This window comes from Gigantopelta aegis, chromosome 3 (assembly GCF_016097555.1).
Source record: "Gigantopelta aegis isolate Gae_Host chromosome 3, Gae_host_genome, whole genome shotgun sequence".
Taxonomy (NCBI): domain Eukaryota; kingdom Metazoa; phylum Mollusca; class Gastropoda; order Neomphalida; family Peltospiridae; genus Gigantopelta; species Gigantopelta aegis.
In genome coordinates, this window is record NC_054701.1 from 25,678,697 (window position 1) to 25,698,302 (window position 19,606).

The 19,606-nt window shown below is 34.9% G+C and overlaps 1 protein-coding gene across 1 annotated transcript; it reads left to right on the forward strand.

Annotated features, from left to right (window-relative positions):
• The first annotated feature begins 85 nt into the window (after nucleotides 1-85).
• LOC121367762 (F-actin-capping protein subunit alpha-like) lies at nucleotides 86-19,586 on the forward strand. The gene is made up of 10 exons (XM_041492115.1): nucleotides 86-165; nucleotides 9,449-9,512; nucleotides 10,253-10,304; nucleotides 10,808-10,871; nucleotides 11,326-11,396; nucleotides 14,158-14,373; nucleotides 15,897-15,981; nucleotides 17,191-17,262; nucleotides 18,042-18,104; nucleotides 18,693-19,586. Exons 1-10 carry the CDS (start codon nucleotides 124-126, stop codon nucleotides 18,837-18,839), a joined length of 876 nt encoding a protein of 291 aa, XP_041348049.1. The 5' UTR covers nucleotides 86-123; the 3' UTR covers nucleotides 18,840-19,586.
• Nucleotides 19,587-19,606: the final 20 nt, after the last annotated feature.

The following is a 19,606-nucleotide window of genomic DNA, read 5'->3' on the forward strand; positions in this document are numbered from 1 at the left end:
CACTTGGTCAGAATATATTATTTTGGTCTTATGAAACTACTAAATTCTAAATAATACGTATATAATTATATTTAACTTTTTATACATTTAATCTCGCGGTGACGTTGTCTCCTAGTATCCAAAATGTCGGCTTTGGATGAGGAATCGATTTCTGACGCCGAACGGGTAAAATGTTTGATTTTTGGTCTTTTCCTTGACTAATTGGGTACTTTTTGCAATTTATAGAACTAGTAGACAAAATGAATTGAGTTTAGAATGTTGCATGATAGAAGTTGTTTGAAATGATGACAGTCGGTGGGTGGGTCCATGCCAACATGTGCACTTCCGCCTTCGCTTGAATCAATTTTGTTCCCGATTCATTATTTATGGCATGATGTGTCATGTTCCAGTCAACTTTATTTATATTTTTACAGTGTAATTATTAGTTTTAGCTCATGTTAATTTCACATTTTATTTGATTGTTAGACACACATTAGACATTGAATAGTTGTGTTAGCTGATTTTGTAGCTTTGGTACCTGAAGCCTACGGGCATTCAAACAACTTAACAAGCCCACAAATAAGCATACCTATTTTAAAAGTTTACAATTAAGTTATATGTTGATCGATTATATAGTATGTGCAGGTAAAATATAGGTTAAAAACACTGCCATGTTGGAATACTTCCACTTACTGAGTTAATTTCAGTTCTTTATTTAGATTTTAAAAATCACAATATCTTTTCTTTTAAAACTTCATTATGGGAACTGTTTAATGTAACTGTAAAGTCTCCACCATTGTCATGATGGTATGCAGTCAAAATAGTCCCAAGATAAAAAAAACACCTGATCATGTAAGTCAAAAAGGCCGAAGAAAAAAAGTCAAAGGAAAGTTCAAAACGGCCAGTGAAAATTTATGTGTTTATTTTATTATTTTTATTTTTTACCAGAGTCATTCAGGACTTCCCACTCATATTTAGGGGCTATTTTCTCAGAAGACCATGGGTAATATTAAAATGTTGGTGTACCATTTTTCGGGCGGTGTTGTTCTTTATCAAATTGATCAACAGGACTAATTTTGTATTTTTGGTGGGGTTGCACTAACAATATGTAATCATTAATGTTTCTTCAAAATTTACCAGCAATCAGTGTAATTAAAATATCAGTACAGATTTATACTAAAGTCACATGAGTTCAATCTAACTTGTTTATTTAAGGGGCATTTCATGGTAATTTTAGTAATGGATTTGCAGGGTTCTCACGGACCCGGAGTTCCGGGTCCCTGATGCAGCGATCAAGGATGGGACACACCATATTGCATACACATGCATCCCTGCGGACGCAGTATATTTTTATTTAACTTCAATACGATTATTTTTTTAAACATCTAAATTTACTGTAAAGTAAATCGGCAACATTCATAAAAAATTCTTGGAAATTAGTGTTAATTGGTACAATCAGTTGGTCACTCCAGAAAGCTGCCGTCATCAATACACCAGCGGTTGCAAAACGAAGTACTAGTAGGCGTTGGAACTGACAGAGTATGAGTTGGGGGTTTATCGAGAGCTACAGACACTCAGTAATGGCGGCACGCTGGGGGGGGGGGGGGGGGTGCTCTATGGACCGGAGTCTGTTACTACAGAAGTGTGCAATGTAGTCCACTTGCAATGCATATAGTTGGTGAAATTGTTGGCCCAAGAATAGAACAAGTATGACTGAGTGGTTTTCCGTTTCAAAAACGAGCTATTTTCCATTTTATGTTTTTGTCAATTCCATTTCATTTCCATTTCAGACTACAATATGCAATTAACAATTGAACTAACACAAGTTGTGACAAATTAAAGTCCAAACCAAATTGTTAGCAACTACAATAAATTACTCTCCTACGTTTAATTGCCGATACATTTCCCCCAAATTTTGTTTAGACACAAGTTGTATGAAAAAAAACCCATTACAGTTACACAGATTCCACGTACGAGACTGTAACGATGTTGCCAGTGTCGACTTCGCTGCGATAGCATAAGGCAAAATACATGCAGTTTTTTGCCGCCTGCCATTTTGTTTCATTATAGAATACAGCCTCCAAAGTATGTGTCATAATTAATATAAAATCAATGATCTCTAGTGGTATCATTAAAAAAAATTAAAAAAAATAATAATAAAATTAATATGACGTCGCTATTTGTCATTAAATCAAAGTTAACCCTACATATTAGTAGCGAAAAATCAAAGCAAAGGCTACAGTTATAATAACTACATAAAGCATGATTGTCTAACAATTAAGTGCACTGCACTTAGGGTTTACAAAATGAAAACATTTATTTTTTCATCTCTGTGACAGTCTTAATGTCATCTGCAAATTGAAGTATGCGCATGACACAGCGGAAATAAAGTAACATTGCAACGTTCAGCCAACCGTATTTTGCAAAACATTTGCAAACACATTTTGACTGGTGGTTCCAGAAATGGTCATTCGGTTTAATGTGTAACGTAAAAATCTGTCTTCCAAGACAAGCGTTAGCGACAAACCGCTGGCTAAACTTACTCCTGGGAAAAAACCCTGTCCCATCTGCGCAGGCGCATCAGACTAAGCCGTAAACCAGCCCAAAGTTCAGCCAGCAAATGTTTCGCTAACGTTCGCGAAGTATTTGATCGGTTCCCAATGTGACCATTTGGTTTACCGTGAAGCGCATAATCCAGTCTAGCGTTTGCCAATAGTACTGCGCACGGGTCAATCGTCAGTTTACTGAGTGTGGCAATAGTAAAATAGTATTAATTTTTTTAACTTTGCGGAAAATCGTAATTTCGTTTCCAGATGTAAATTTCGTTTCACAATGGGAATTCCGTCTGTTTTCCGCGATCGCGGAAAATCACTGGGTCTGCTGTGCTGATGAATCAAAACAAAATATATTTTAAAAACAAATGCAATGAGCAGTAACGGACGCTGTATTCGTGGGAAACTCAAAGTTTTCCTGAAGAAATTAACCCATAGAAGCCGAGCTATACATTCACACAAGAACCAAGAAAATATGAACTGGAGTCTGAGCAACTGTGGCGAAAATAGACGTCGGAAATGAGGGAAGTAAACGTCGCATGCGACGCCTTGTTTTGCAACCACTGTACACCCACTTCGTGGAAATGAACTCAACCACGTGACCCAGATTTACAACATTAACCGGTACGACAAAACATGACTAATAAAAAGTAAAACTTGTTGTTGCTAGTAATCAAACATTTAATATAACAAATGCAACATGTCTTAAACAGTATTTCATTTTATTTAATCGCATTTTCTAGCTTTACGACAAGCAGCTGGCAGTGCACTACTGAATAGTAGACTGGCTACGTGGACATGCACAGTGCTTATTCACACCGTGAGGCAGATCAACTGAACAAAACTGGTTGAAAATGTTTCGTTCTAAAAATCGCGATAGAATTTTTTTATTATTTTGCAGATTTTTTCGCCAAACCGAAAATTCTTTCGCAATATTTGTTTTCCCCGCATTATTAGTTGAATATATATGAGTTACCTGGTATTTGTTTTATATTTTATCATACGTTTTAATAATAAATTTTTTTATTTATGTTCATGTACTTTTTATTACTACATAAAACTAAGGTCGACGACAGTCACTTTTCGCACCCTTGTTTTGGCTTCGTACACAGTAAATAAAACATATCCAACAGTAATTTTTTGATATGATATATTTGACAAAAGGTACTTTTTATTTCTTTCATCTTTTGAAACTCAAAATTAATATTTTGTCCAGAATTATAAAATAACAAAATACCAACCTGTAAACAACGTTGTCCGCTTGTTATAGAAATTTGACAGGGGTCAAGGTTAGTAGACCAGTTTTTTATTTTAATGTGGCGAAGCATTGTAATACAGTGTTCGAGATAAAAAAGATTGGGCAGTATACTAACATTTCAAAATCTGGTATTCCACCTGAGAATTTAGTATTATATGGTATCCCGGTGGAATACTGGCTTCTGTACGAAACCAAAAAAAGGGTGCGAAAAGTGACTGTCGTCGACCTTAAATGTCAATGTTTTTTGTGTTGTCAGTTGTTATAACTTATACAATTCGTTTGATATTTTATTGGATATATCAATTCATCTTCAAATGTGGACTCTCCTACATTCCTAATGGACTCAAAATATAAGGTCATGAGTCCATGGACTCTCAATATTTTTGGATAAATGAGAACCCTGACGTGACATTTTGACACCATAAAAATATGTTTCCATGGAAACGTCTGTGTATTTTTCTTTACATTTTGTATTAATAGAATCCGTGTAAGAGATGTTTACTTCACCCAAGAAAAAAAAAATTGTACTTGTATTTTTGGATACATGTACATATTAATCATTTGGACGCAAGAAATTTCTGTGCAAGTTCAACCTATAAACTCTGCTCTCCTATATCTTTTATCTTATATCACAATAATTATTTTGTTAGGTCACTGTGTTGTTTAACAGTGACATGCAGAGAAAACAAATAGACAGTTGATATAATTTGAAACTAATTTTTTTTTATTTAAAGTATTTAATAAGTAATAAATAACATTCAGGCTTATTGACATATATATTTAGGACAGTCTTGAAATTTCTTAAGGGCCTTGTTTACTTTTTCACTTTGGCCATTTTGACTTTTCTTAAGGGAAGTTTTGACTTTTTCACTTTGGCCGTATTCACTTTTTATGGCAGTTTTGACCAATTCTTTTTTGGGCCGTTTTATACTAGGGCCCCTTTAACTATGATTCGTCATGACGGAGCATTTCTTTATAAAACCTTTTTTTTTAATGAATCTTCAAAAAAACTGGTTGTTAAAGGGTACATACATGTATATATGTATCAGTCCAGTTATTTTGCATTCTTGTATTACACAAAGTACCATCTTAATGTACATCTAAACAAACATGCTAAACTAAACAACTCTAGTAGTACATATTTGATTAATTTAGTAATACGTTATGTGACTTGTTTGGGCAGATGATGGTTTTGTTGAAAGGATAAAAAGAAATTACATTCTCTCTCTGGTATTATTTGAACAAAGACCAGTAATTATGTCAGGGTTGAATTGTAGTATCGTTTTCATGTTGGCCAGCACAGCCAGTATCAATAATGAAAGCAGAGGTTGAAACTTGCAAACTTGTGTTATTTGCTTTGCAGGTCAGGTCAGGTAAAGTATTTTACGTGCATATATGCCACGAAGGCTTCACGCATGCCTATCACGGGCTTAATCTCTGACTTTCGCTAGTGACTAAGTCCGGGACAGGGGGGGGGGGGGAGGGTAAGTTTGAAGTGTGCGGAATTTGGAATAAAACATGTAGTAAAGTATTAAAAAAAAACCGCCTAAGTCTACTGAGAATAATCTGCATCTCAATCATGTCCGGACTAAGAAATTAAAACCAATTTTTTTATTTGAATGCTCGGCCTAAACGATTTTAAGGTGATTTGAGCAAATTTTATAAAGACTATCCCGGCGCGACGTGACCACTAGGGCTTGCCCCACTCCCCGTATCTCCGTGGTGTGGATGGCAATCTGGTGGCCATCCAAGAAGGTCTTGAAATTCTCCTCGAAGATTCCGCCTGGCAGTCTGTCGGGATCGGAGATGTCGCCCACCAAGTACTTGGAGTACTGCCTCTGATCTTGCCGGCTGCGAGCTTCCAGTTGTCTCGGGCGGAGGCAGAAGGCCGCGTCTTGGCTGGTTGGTCACGGGGGGTCACAGCCTTCCGCTTAGCAACTCCAACATCCAAGGTCGCCTCTGGGGGGGGGGGGGGGAGAGGGCTCGACGCAGACGGATGACGGGCAGGAATAGTTGATGCTGGCCGCGGTGCATCAGTTGGCTGCTCCACCTGCCGTGTCGCCTGTGACCCCATGTATGCGACTCGGTACTCCACCAGAGCCCCAAAAGAGGCAATTATTCCCCCCAGGTGGGGGGGGGGGGTGGGTAGCTCAAGCACACATTTACACGTCTTGTCGCATCGCTAGTTAGTAGGAGAGTCTTTGCTTTGCAATAATATTTTTTCACTTGCTGGTACTCTTCTAAGAGAAAACCTAAAATAAACACACTGCAAATGTTTTCTAAGTGAATAAATAAATAAACAATAAACAAGTATGTAATACAGAATGAAATTATGTTACCATATAAGCAAATATTTTTGCTGTTAAAATAATTCTTGATCAAGCTTTCATTTTACATTTTCAAAAGGAATTGTTTTTGCTACTGTGTCTCCCCAGTAATATGAAAATAAAGCAATATTTACAGAACTGTTTTTAATGACAGTTTTATATATATACACAGATATTCTTTCCATTGTGCAGTAGAAACAAAAGATCACTACTCACAATTTCTAATTAACTGTGATCAAAAGCCACACATATATATATATATATTATATATATATATATATATATATTTATATATTTATATATATGCAATGAAAGTCAGAAGTCACAAAAATAGTATTCAACATGATATTTTTTTTTATGTATAAAGTATAATGTATTTCCATTATGCAATTGTTTTATTAACAACAGTATTAGAGCATATCGATTAGTTAATCACCGGCTATTGGATGTCAAACATCTGGTAATTCTGACTCGTAGTCATCGGTGAAAACCTGCTACATTTTTCCTAATGCGGCATGTGATCTTTTATATATACACTTTCCCACAGACATAACTGGTAATTTCATAGACATGTTCAACGTGTTTAAAGGCAAACTGTCACGGATTTAAGGACCTTATTTCTCTAAAAATGGATAATAACTAAAAATTACATTAATTGTTGGAAACTAAATCTAGCTATCGCATCATCTTAACTGAACTATGATGGAGTGAAATCCATGCCAACCCTCTCGGCAATTTTATTTTTTGAATTATGGACCATAATTCAATTATTTTTACAAAATATCATTAATAAATGGAATATGGTGGTTATGAAGATGGTTGAATAAAGTACATTTAGGGACAAATCGAATTATTTTTGTTCAGGTAATACGTTGTTAGACCATTAAATAGGTCAATGATCTGTGACAGTAACTAAATCTAGCTATCGCATCATCTTAACTGAACCATGATGGAGTGAAATCCATGCCAACCCTCTCGGCAATTTTAAGCTTACTAGGCCCAATATTTTTTACTCTCCAGTTGGCTATTACTTATTAACGAATAGTCACCTGTGAAAAAAGTTCCTTGCAAATGCCAGTTTTTTAAGTACTGGCCGTGCAGAGCCATGCATACAGTATTCTTCTACAGAGTATGATGGAAGCAGAAAACGTATCACGGTATAAAAAAGAAAAAAAGAAAGCAAAGTGTAGTGCAGGAAGTGCATTTGGCTATATATATGTAATATTAAGTACTACTAGTATTAATTTGTTAACGTTGCAAAGTGCCATCTCTGTCTTTGTGGTATGTACTAGTACTTAATTAGCATTATTAACTTTTCTTCTACTGTTCATCAATTGCAGGTAATTTCCTACATGCATGTATCTTATTCACTTTCTAAAATATATATTATCTGAAATACGTTTATGCTGTAAAATATTAGACATATATTATGGTTCTGTTTGGATTATTTAGAAAATATCTTTGACTAAGATTGTTTTTGTTTTTGTTTCAAGCCACTGGTCATTGCACACATTCAGAATGTGCGAGATTCGAATGTGGAATGTTTGTAAATATTTCATGAGATCGCCTGTGACATGTTCTGTTGGCCTTTGTTGTGCCATTGGTGTGTGCCATCCAAACACACACAGCCGGCGCTGGCTCATTCAACAAAGGAGTGGGTCACTATTCCTTGCTGACTTTGTTCTGCACCTTCACATTCAGACCACAAATGTGAACTTGATAAACATAGAGAGTAAAAGTATAACACTTTGTTTTAATGACATTGTTAATGACACTTGGACTCGCCAGAGGACAGTGAATATTAGTGGCACTAGTTAACATTATCATTAAAGCTTGAATGTTAGTTTATTTTTTAATAAGTAAAGTCCATTATAATCAGTACTCTTTAAAGACATCCCATTGATCTAGTCATTGCAAAATAATTTTGTTCATATTTGTATGAATATCAAAATAACATCGGGGAAACGTTTTATCTGATCACATCACCGTATATAGGAGTACTCTGTATCATTGAGCATTATTGTTCCAGGACCAATTTTTTAAATTAAAAATAATATATATATGCACGTATAATTTGTGTTTTTATTTGTAAGTAACTTTCAAATTCCATTATTAAGACTATATGTTATGTCTTTTAACTTTAACTAGATAAGAACAAATAAAAAAACATCCCAAACATTTGTGTGAATGGCTTCACCAATTGACACAATTTGTTTTTCATAACCAGATAAATCTAAATGAAATGACATACAATCCTTAATTAGTGATACGTTGATTGTAGGATGAGGTAGAAAAATAGCTACTTAAATATGTTAAAAGAAATTTAATTTCAAAAGTAGTGGAGGTGCGAAAATTTGCCATTTTGGTTGAAATTACTTTTAATGTTAGTTTCATCATTGTGAATAAAACAAATCTATGTTTATAATTGTTGTTACTTTCTTGTGGTCATTTGTATGTAGTTTATTGGACTGTGGGTACTGGAATGGGAGTGTTTCCAGTGTACATGTAGACGTACATATTTATTAACCACTATTGGGCTATCTCTCGTTCCAGCCAGTGCACCACGACTGGTATATCAAAGGCTGTGGTATGTGCTATCTTGTCTGTGGGATGGTGCATATAAAAGATCCCTTGCTACTAATGGAAAAAATGTAGCAGGTTTCTTCTATGACTGTCAAAATGACCGTATGTTTGACATTCAATAGCCGATGATTAATAAATCTATGTGCTCTAGTGGTGTCGTTAAACAACAAACAAAAATTATTAACCACAATGTTGTTTAAAAAATATTCAGCACTCAAAGTTCTTGACCAACTGGTCACATACATGTAAATGGCTTTTTTACGATTGCGACTAAAAATTATAAGCAAGTCGCGCAAGTGCAACCAGAAACATTGTGCAACTGTCAAACAAATTGGCATGTTTTGCTGGCCAGACAAATAATTTGGGCACAGCAGGCTTTTTGTCTGTTTTGAGCACAAGAAGATTTTTAGTACAGTAATGTTAATAATTGCTGGTAAAGAGTTGTTCAAATTACAGCTTAACATTCTAGTGATTTTGGGGTGAAATGTTTTGAGGTTATTTTGTTTATACTTAATTTGTGTTTGCCTATTTTGGACACACCCAAGAGTAAGAGAGAAATGAAATTAGGTAGGCTCATAATATATTGGGATACATTTTGTAAAGTAATTTATTATGGAAAACAAAATCACCCAAAAATGGTCAAATAATGTTCATGCATGTTCAAGTTGCATTGGTTCATTACAACACTGGTAGAATTAAGGTGAACTTAATAATTGTATACTTATTGCTTGTTGTTTTATTACTTTCAGGTGAGAGTAGCATCCAACTTCATCCTACATGCACCACCAGGAGAATTTAACGAAGTATTTAATGGTAAGACAACCCCTGCAATTGCCCATGGCAATCGGCAATGCTGTGGAGTTTTTAATTCTCCATCTCTTAATTGGAGAGCTTATAAGATAGACATATAGGTATATAATATTGATGTTTATGTCAGTGAAATGAAATTTAATGGATAAAATCGGCATGGTTTTTTTTCTTTCAAATTACATAAACCTGCATGATGTCAGTATTGTCCAGTGGTAAAAGCGCTCCCCTGATATGTGGTCGGTTTAGGATCGATCCCTGTTTGTGACCCATTAGGCTATTTCTCGTTCCACGACTGGTATATCAAAAGCTATGGTATATGCTATCCTGTCTGTGGGATGGTGCATGTAAAAGATCCCTTGCTACTAATGAAAAAATGTAGCAGGTTTGCTCTCTTAAGACTTATCTTCGTTCTACTTAACCTGACCTCAAACAATGGCATATTCCCCATATTTTCTCCAATATCAGAATGACCATATGTTTTGACATCCAATAGCTGATGATTAATAAGTAAATTTTCTCTACTGGTGTTGTTAAACAAAGCAAACTTTTACTATTGTAGCTGGATGTCAGTCACAGAACAGTTATCTTCTTCTTGAATGTACACATGTATATGTGCAATTAATAAACTAGTTGCACAGTTCTAATAAACTCTTCATTTTTAATGTTAAAGTGTTTTGTTACATATTACAAACCTGTGTGTACATGTATTTTTTCTTATTTTTAAGTCTTGTGTGTCATTTCAGATGTGAGAATTTTAGTCAACGATGATAATTTGCTGAAAGATGGTGCTTCTGGGTATGTTAATGGATTTTTTTATGTATATATTTAATTTAAAAAAAATAAAATAAAAATAAAAATATTTCCCTGGATATAATGTTGTTGAGTTAGGATTCTGGTCCTTTACCATGGGCGGGACGTAGCCCAATGGTAAAGTGCATGCCTAATGTGAGGTCGGTTTAGGATCAATCCCCGTCTGTGGGCCCATTGGGCTATTTCTCGTTCCAGCCAGTGCACCATGACTGGTATATCAAAGGCCATGGTATGTGCTGTCCTGTCTGGAATGGTGCATATAAAAGATCCCTTACTACTAATGGAAACATGTAGCTGGTTTCTTCTCCAAGACTGTTAAGATTACCATATCTTTGACATCCAATGGCCGATGATTAATAAATCAATGTGCTCTAAAAAGTGTGTTGTTAAAAAAGCCCTAACAAACACTGTCTATGTAGATATATTCATATGCAGAGAAGGGACAAAGTATGTTTACTTGGGTTGACACCTGTATTTATTTGTTTCAGGGCTTTTGCGCAATATAATAGAGACCAATTCACTCCATGCAAAATAGAAGGATCAGAATACCAGGTATACATGTTGAACATTATAAGTATTTGCCACTAATTATTGCAGCAAATTATGTTCCTAAAGCTGAATTCTTTAAATTACATCAAAGAGTATATTTTTCAATGTCTATGATCAGCACCATTATTTCTCATTACATTAAAACAGATGTTATTGGAACTTGATAATGTTCGGGAATTTCAGGGAACATTTTGTGTTCGAAATCTTGTCAATTGAAAATTTATTAACAGCTACTAAATTGTGTAGCGATCTCTGAACTTACGTAGCGAATCATGATGCTATACTGAACAAAATGTTTTCTGAATTGCATAACATGTCATTTATATTTACGTTTTATCTGGCAAAAATAGCTACCAACATTTGTTTTGTGACCACCCAAATAGTCGGCTTGTGAGTGGTTTCTCTTATTGTTGTGAATTGCGAAAGACTGTTTTGCTCACTGTTGGTTGTGTTGCAGGCTTTGATCACGGAGTATGGAGACCTCGGAGGTGGGCGATATTTGGACCCTCGTACAAAACAGTCCTTCAGGTGACTACCATTACTTTAACTAACGGAATAAAAACATGACAAATGAAATGTAAACAAAATACTAGTTTCAGACCTCACCCTTAGAAGTAAAAGAAATAATGGACAATCCTTAACCTTTAGACTACTGGATTAATTTTTAACAAAAACCTCGTTGAGTGGGTACAAGTTTATAATTTTTACTCACATATATTCACTTAAATGTTTCATAAATACATGAAATAAAGTTCATATATGAATCGGTAAGTATTATTTTCGTGTCTTTTTTTGTAATTTTTATTATTTTAGATCGGCTAATGGTGATTAAAATTAGGCAAAAAATCGAAAAAGTTGCGTTTACTTACGGGCATTTGTGGCCAGCTGTCCAGTATTTATGTCCATTATTCCCGATAACAGTGGTTTTTTGACCAGAATTTTTTTTAAAACCCGAACTACGATTCATATTGCAATATTTGGTAATTTTCGTTGTTGGTAAAACGATCAAATTTATTATCAAATTAGCTGTTACAATCAGCTATCGATCCCTGAAAATTACCGCGACGTGCCGCCATTGTTGTCAAGCGAAAATACTTGCCGAAAACCACTTTTTGAACTAAAAATTTCAAGGTACAGTCATCTCCACTTATTTGCACATCGGTTTATAGCATAATTCGGTTAATCGACTATTTTCACCCAACACGGAACCATTTGCCTGTATAACACTACAAAACATCTGGTTAATTGCACAGACTACAGGCTATATATCGGTTATTTGCACATATAAATAACGTTGTTTTTTTTTTGTGCTAAATTAATGTCACAAATGACTGAGAAAGTCTATCAAACTTTGGCAAAAAAAACTCAAATAAATCACCGATTAATCCGTTTTGTTTGAGCTCACTGTGTGGCAAGCCGACTGTAATCACTGTTTACAGAGTCGACGTGTGACATGCAAATGAGATGGTGTGCACGTTACTACTGGTGAATCACAATACCCGACTACAAGATTTAAGAATGACATAAATAAGTTGAATAAACCTAAGACCTAATGTTTTGTTTGCAATATATTGCTGTTAATCAGAGGCCATCTCAATAACAGGCAACTCTCCGACTATTATTTTTAGAAGTACCGCCTGTGCGCTTGTACGCATGCGCACTCAACTATTGAGGCCCTATTCGATTGACGTGTTCAGGGCAATCATTGTTCTGTGTCAATTACGTTATGTTGAGAAGCCTTGTTAGTTATTAAAAGATTACAGATCAATCGTCCTAGGCGGTTATGTTTTTAATAAATGTGACCGAGAAAGGGTTGTTGTTCACTTATTCATTAGATGCAGTGTACGTTATATCTGTTAAACGCAAAAGAAACGATTTATCACTTGCTTCCCAGAAAATGTAGCGGAAAAAAAAAGACTGGTGGGGGAGGTCGTCAAAAAAATCCATAACAAAGACCGTTATTTATGGATCGTCCCTAAGTTTCTGCTATATTGTTAGACACCAGTCAGTCGGACCGCACCATGAAGGTCAGTCAATTGTGTTAGACAGGTCATGCATGCAATGCAGACTGCTGGAACTGATAACGACTCACTAGCCGAGCTTAACTTTAATTGCTTAACAATAGCAAAGTCATTATTTGGGGATCACAAATAATACCAAAGCTTGCCATATCTTTTGGGAGGGAATTAACACCATACCAGCAAATTTTCAAGTTCACGTAATTCTATGGTAAGGCGCATTCGGTCAATCAACAGCCCGGTAATTCCGGAAACTGACGTCATTTTGTAAACACGTGCACCGATGAAACGTGAACTTTTTGATGGTTCTGTTGTTTCAAGTTTATCTCATTAACTACATGGCTAATACACTTTGTTTACACTAGTGGATGGTCAGTGTTTTTTTTTTTAATGCACAAAGTTTGTGTTTTTAGAAAACGACGCCCAGTGACGGACGTTGTTGGGTTGTTTTTTAAAAAATGATTTCTGGTCTGGCAGATTAAAACAAAAACGTCATGCTAATTATATATATATCGATCGATATATTTTTTTACATTTATATATATCCAACTGCATGTGACATGTGTTAACTGTAATAGTTCCGGTATGAAGTACCGCATTATGCTAAACTGTCTCCCATGCCACTTTGTAGTTGGATGGCTGTTACAAAGTGAAAGTCGGTACTCTATCGGTTAATCGACTAACCCAGTTAATTGCACAAAATCGAGCAGCACCGAGGGTATGCAAATAAGCGGGTTTGTCTGTATTTTCAATTGAAAAAATCAAAACAAAAACCACCATTTTGAAAAAAAATCTTTTTTCTTTAATTATATTTCCGTTTCTGGTGAGTGTCGTGTGCAAAACGGCGGGAAATATGAATTGGGGAATGCACTGTATACAGTGTACAGTATATCGACTGACGTGACGTCGGGCGAGATATCTCGCCTGCAGTAGTCAGAAGGTTAAATAACAAAGCTTTCTCTTTGGCTTCCCTGAGACTTGCTTAAAGGGACATTCATGAGTTTGCTGCAATTTTTAACATGTTATCGACTTTTTAACGATTGTAATTACATATCAAATATATTTTCCTGCATAACATATCAGTGGCTGTATATTAAACATGTTTCTGATCGTTCTAATATTTGTACCAGCTTAAATTTCATTTTATTTTGTACGTATGAAATTTTTTTAAAGTACTAATATCATGCTTTTTTCTCTCTCCAGTTTTCATTTCACTCAATAGTTGATGATCTGCAGTATATTCAAATGTTTCCATGACGACTTTGTTTCAGATATGATCATTTACGGAAAGAAGCCAGTGACTTCCAGAAAGCCGACATTGATCGCAATGCGGAACCCTGGCGGGCCGCGATAGAATCGGCCCTCGCCGCGTACACTGCGTCATACTATGAGCATGGAATCTGCACAGTGTACGGCAGCAGTTCAGGAAGTGACATCACCATCACCGTGTGTCTAGAGAGCCATCAATTCCAAGCCAGGCAGTACTGGTAGGTGCACAATACTGATAGGTGTTGACAAACGTCGAATAGCTAGTACAGAATCATTTCCAAGCCAGGCAGTACTGGTAGGTGCACAATACTGATAGGTCTTGAGAAACATCGAATAGCTGGTACAGAATCATTTCCAAGCCAGGCAGTACTGGTAGGTGCACAATACTGATAGGTGTTGACAAACGTCGAATAGCTGGTACAGAATCATTTCCAAGCCAGTCAGTACTGGTAGGTGCACAATACTGATAGGTGTTGACAAACGTCGAATAGCTGGTACAGAATCATTTCCAAGCCAGGCAGTACTGGTAGGTGCACAATACTGATAGGTCTTGAGAAACATCGAATAGCTGGTACAGAATCATTTCCAAGCCAGGCAGTACTGGTAGGTGCACAATACTGATAGGTCTTGAGAAACATCGAATAGCTGGTACAGAATCATTTCCAAGCCAGGCAGTACTGGTAGGTGCACAATACTGATAGGTGTTGACAAACGTCGAATAGCTGGTACAGAATCATTTCCAAGCCAGGCAGTACTGGTAGGTGCACAATACTTATAGGTGTTGACAAACGTCGAATAGCTGGTACAGAATCATTTCCAAGCCAGGCAGTACTGGTAGGTGCACAATACTGATAGGTCTTGAGAAACATCGAATAGCTGGTACAGAATCATTTCCAAGCCAGGCAGTACTGGTAGGTACACAATACAAATAGCTGGTACAGAATCATTTCCAAGCCAGGCAGTACTGGTAGATGCACAAGTCCAATATCTGGTACAGAATCTACCTCGGTCAGTAGAGCACTCACCTAATATGCCTTGGGATGCAGGATAATGTCCTAAAAAAAAAAAAGATTATTTTTTTCCTGCACCAACAAGTGTTCTAGACTGGTATGTGCTTTCCTGTCTATGAAAAAGTGTACATAAAAGATACCTTGCTGCTTTTTAGGTAGTAATAGCCTTTATTATATATACATAGCAAAGAAATATATAGATGTACAGAAACCATAAAAGTGATATATGGTAAAAAGTTATATTTTCACTGTAGTTTAGTTAGTGAAAATATAGAATTTATATTTTTATGAACAAATTCATGATTAATTTATCTCCCTTGTAAATTGTTAGTTTTGATGATTGAGGCCAGTGTCTCTTCTTCGTGTTAAAGTTTGATGATTACCTATGCATCTGATCGTATTTGAAAAAATTAATTAAACAATTTTACCTATAAAGGATGGATATGAAGTGCCATTACAATAAAATATCTAAAACTGATTGAATATATTTATTATATATTTATCAAATTATGGAAAGTTATCTCTTCCTGTTCAAATTAAAATTATATCATTTAATGAGGATATCACTTGACATTTTTCCTTCGATTAATTTGATAAAACAAATTGTTGGTTGTTATCTGAGAATGATGATGTTTAATTGCCTTCTCACTACACTGAACGTGTTGCATCAGATATTGTAATTTGGTATAGATGTTTTTGTATTGAAAATATTTATTTCTGTGTTATTTCAGGAATGGCAGATGGCGGTCTCAATGGTCAACCACATTTTCTTCAACTGGAGGTTCAGCAGAGCTAAAGGGTATTTTAAGAGTGCAGGTAATGTTTCTAGCATTTTGTTCTCACCATATTTTGCTAAATTAAATACCTTTGTTATTTAAGGATTGTCTGTTATTTCTTTTACGTTCATAAGAGTATGAAAAAAAAAAAAACGTCCAATAACTGTGTGAATCGGCGAAGCCGTTCTCACATAAGTTTGCAGATGATTTTTTGTTTTTCATATCCAGATGAACATAATAGAAATAACAGACAATACTTATAATTAAATTTGAATCATACAGGCTAATAATAACACTAAAACGTCATACTTTATTTTGATTTATTTTTTATCCATAAACATTCCCTGACGACGTAATTTTTATGTTCATCAAAAAATGAACAAACTTCCATTGCTACGTCTGGACCAGTGAGATAACGTTACGTTGTAATGAATGTGACAGAAATTTAATTATTTGAATTGTGAGTTGAACAGTATTTAGCCTGTTATAATGGGGTACAAATCAGTTGGTAATGTTACAGATTTTAAATTTAGATTAGCCAGATCAGCAATTACAGTAATTGTTGGCATTCTTTAAAAATTTTAACTTTTGAAGATGAAGTTAATTGCAAACACTGTTGATTAGATGTAGATAATATTTAACAAGTTACTAGTTACTTTCAAATTTAGTTCCCAAGAGAAATAATTTTCACTTTACATGAATTTTACAAATGAAAATTATTTCGAAAGGGGCATAACTGGTACTGAGTTTGTCAGTCTGTTTATTACATCATCTAATTTATTCTGTATAAACATTTTATTTTTTCGATATGTATAGGCCTAAAATATAACATCAAAACACTAATATTTAATAAGAGTGCAACTAAATAAATTAGTGAACTTTCTGCCACTTAGGAGCAAGCAAGAGTGTGGCTGTCTGGCTGGCTGGCTGTCTGTATTCATGTTACGTGTGTAAATTGCACATACCAACACTGATAAAATTGAACCTATAATTGGTGTTGGTGTGTGTATGGTCTGTCTCTGTCACTGTGTGTATATGTGCAAATTGCACATATCAATGGAGAGAAAATTGGACCTATATATTACAGCCAGTCTGTCAAGATTGTGTTGATGTGAGACTGACAACTTCTGTAAGACGCTGGTGGTGGGTAAGATTAATATTCACACAATAGGTAACATTACAGAATAAAGTACATGTTCTCAAGCTGGAGATATTTACTGAAGAAATTGTCCTCTTTATGTCTTCACAGGTTCACTATTATGAAGATGGAAATGTGCAGTTAGTTAGTTCAAAAGAAACTAGTTCCAAATTGAATGTAACCGTAAGTATCCAATCAAATTTTTTTTTCCTGTCTTGGGATTGGTTGACCTATCCACAGAAACTGGCACTTACATCATTAACTCTTTTGCAACCAACTTTACAATCAGAAATGGACCTCACGGAACCAAGTTTCCAAAGTAAAATGTGTTGTTTTGAACATGCATTTTTCAACATCAAATTGTTAGAAAACAACTGTTGAATGTAATTTGTTATGGGGATAACCTAGTAAATTTAATACGGCCAGTAAAATTGTACATTAAAGTTTAGAAATTAATTTCTCATTTAAGAAAAAATCACTTTCACTCTCTTTAAAAGAAATACTTTACAAATATCGAAATGACTGATGATACAGACTGAAGAAGAAGATGGCAGTTGTGATTACTTGTCATTGAGTGAAAGTGAAAATAAACTTGTTGAAAGTGTCTAAACAATGACGTCAATGATTATTATTGTAGGGTTTAATTATTATGTTTTTATAATATTAATTAAAGTCTTGTGTAAAATTTTATTAGGGTAAGTAGAGTTACTAGGATGTCCCCCAAAATATTACACACATCAAGATGTGTTACATTAAAGTTTCATATTTAGATGAGTTTCACACAGACTATGAGTCATAAGTCAATGAAACTTGGTTTACAGTTGCCCCTGTGGATGTTCATCACAGTGCACCAAAACTGTTGGCATCTACTGCTACCCTCCTCTGCTCCCTTATTTGGATACATAATGTGTTGGTGGCCCTAACATTAACATTTATTTGGGTGTCTTTTTCCTTTCTTGCAGAATGAACAACAAACAGCCAAGAATTTTGTTAATATTTTGTCTGAAACCGAGAGTGAATATCAGGTATGTTAGTTCATACGAATAAAATGTTGATAAAAAGGGATTTAATCTTGATGAAAAGTGAATAAAATTGTTTTGGAATGTGTTTATGTTAAATATGGGCCATTAATAGTTATCAATAATTTAACAAGCACTTTAATGGTGCACTTAAAAGAACACTTTCTACTAATGGAAAAATGCTGCAGGTTTCCTCTCCAAGACTATATTTGATAATTACCAAATGTATAACATCCAATAACCAATGATTAATAAAACAAAACAAATTGTTTTTAACTTTTACAAACATATTATACTGAATGCATTAAACCTTTTGTGCCATCATGTTTTGTACAGTCTTAAAAATGTTGATGATTGCTGTAAATATTATTAGTCCCCTGTATGTATCGCCTCCATCCATCTGTCTGTCCATCCATCACACACACAGTTTTCCAGACTATTTTTCGCTTTGCCTCACGATAGTGAATTGATGTTTTTGTCTAGCATTATCATATATGGTTGCTTTAGCAGTACTCTCAGAATGCTTGTCATTATTATAAGTATTGTTATAACAACAATAACGAATAAGTAAAACAAATTCTATTTCCTCAACAGACAGCCCTATCTGAAAACTACCAGACCATGTCCGACACCACATTCAAAGCCTTGCGAAGACAGTTACCAGTGACGAGGACAAAGATTGACTGGCACAAAATTATTATATCAGGCTACAAGATAGGAGGAGAGCTGAAACAGTCCTGATTCCTCTGTCGTCTTCGGTTTCTTTCAAACAATTCTATATTATTGATGCAATTTCACCTCTGACCTGTGACATGATCTATATATAGTACATGGAGTCAAGGACATTGCTACAGATACGGCTTCCTGTGTACTTATTTGCAAATTGGACATCTTTATGCATCGTGGCACATTTATACATGTATTTATCATTCAGATTGGAAAAGTATAGTTTTGAAATATGTAAAATAACCCTTAAAAATTAATTATTACTAAGTTGGCAGTTTTCATTAGCATACAATCATGACCAGTGATGTGAATAATATGTGTGGTTGTCATCGACCTTAAAACATGCCATGGTCATTCAGACATCTATTTTTATGTCAGATTGTCAGTTTAAAACCAAGACTTTCAGAAACATGCAATTAATGACCACTGTTTATGAAATCGTCAAAACAGTTAATTGATGTTAATTTTATGTTGATTATAGTGTAACCAATTACGTATGCTGCTGAATTACATGACATAGATATTGATCAAATTTTGCTGATTTGTCTTGTGTGAAATTCCTTTATGCAATTGGTTATGCTTCTGCTATTCTTGTATTCTTTTCAGCTTTGTAGTGCTGAAACTTATAAAGCTAAAGTAAAACATGTTTGTTTGCTCATACATTGATTACTACAATAATATATATATATATACTCAACAATGAAAGTTTAGCTAATGTTAAAAGAAATGGCATAACATTTATAAATTAACCTATTTTTATTAATTAGTATTCACATCTGAAA

Bases quoted from the DNA above. Each gene is read 5' to 3' on its own strand.
- LOC121367762 (XM_041492115.1), top strand. From the start codon at position 124: ATGTCGGCTTTGGATGAGGAATCGATTTCTGACGCCGAACGG. The intron at 14,374-15,896 runs GTAGGTGCACAA...GTGTTATTTCAG, and splicing joins TTCCAAGCCAGGCAGTACTG to GAATGGCAGATGGCGGTCTC. The intron at 18,105-18,692 runs GTATGTTAGTTC...TTTCCTCAACAG, and splicing joins AAACCGAGAGTGAATATCAG to ACAGCCCTATCTGAAAACTA.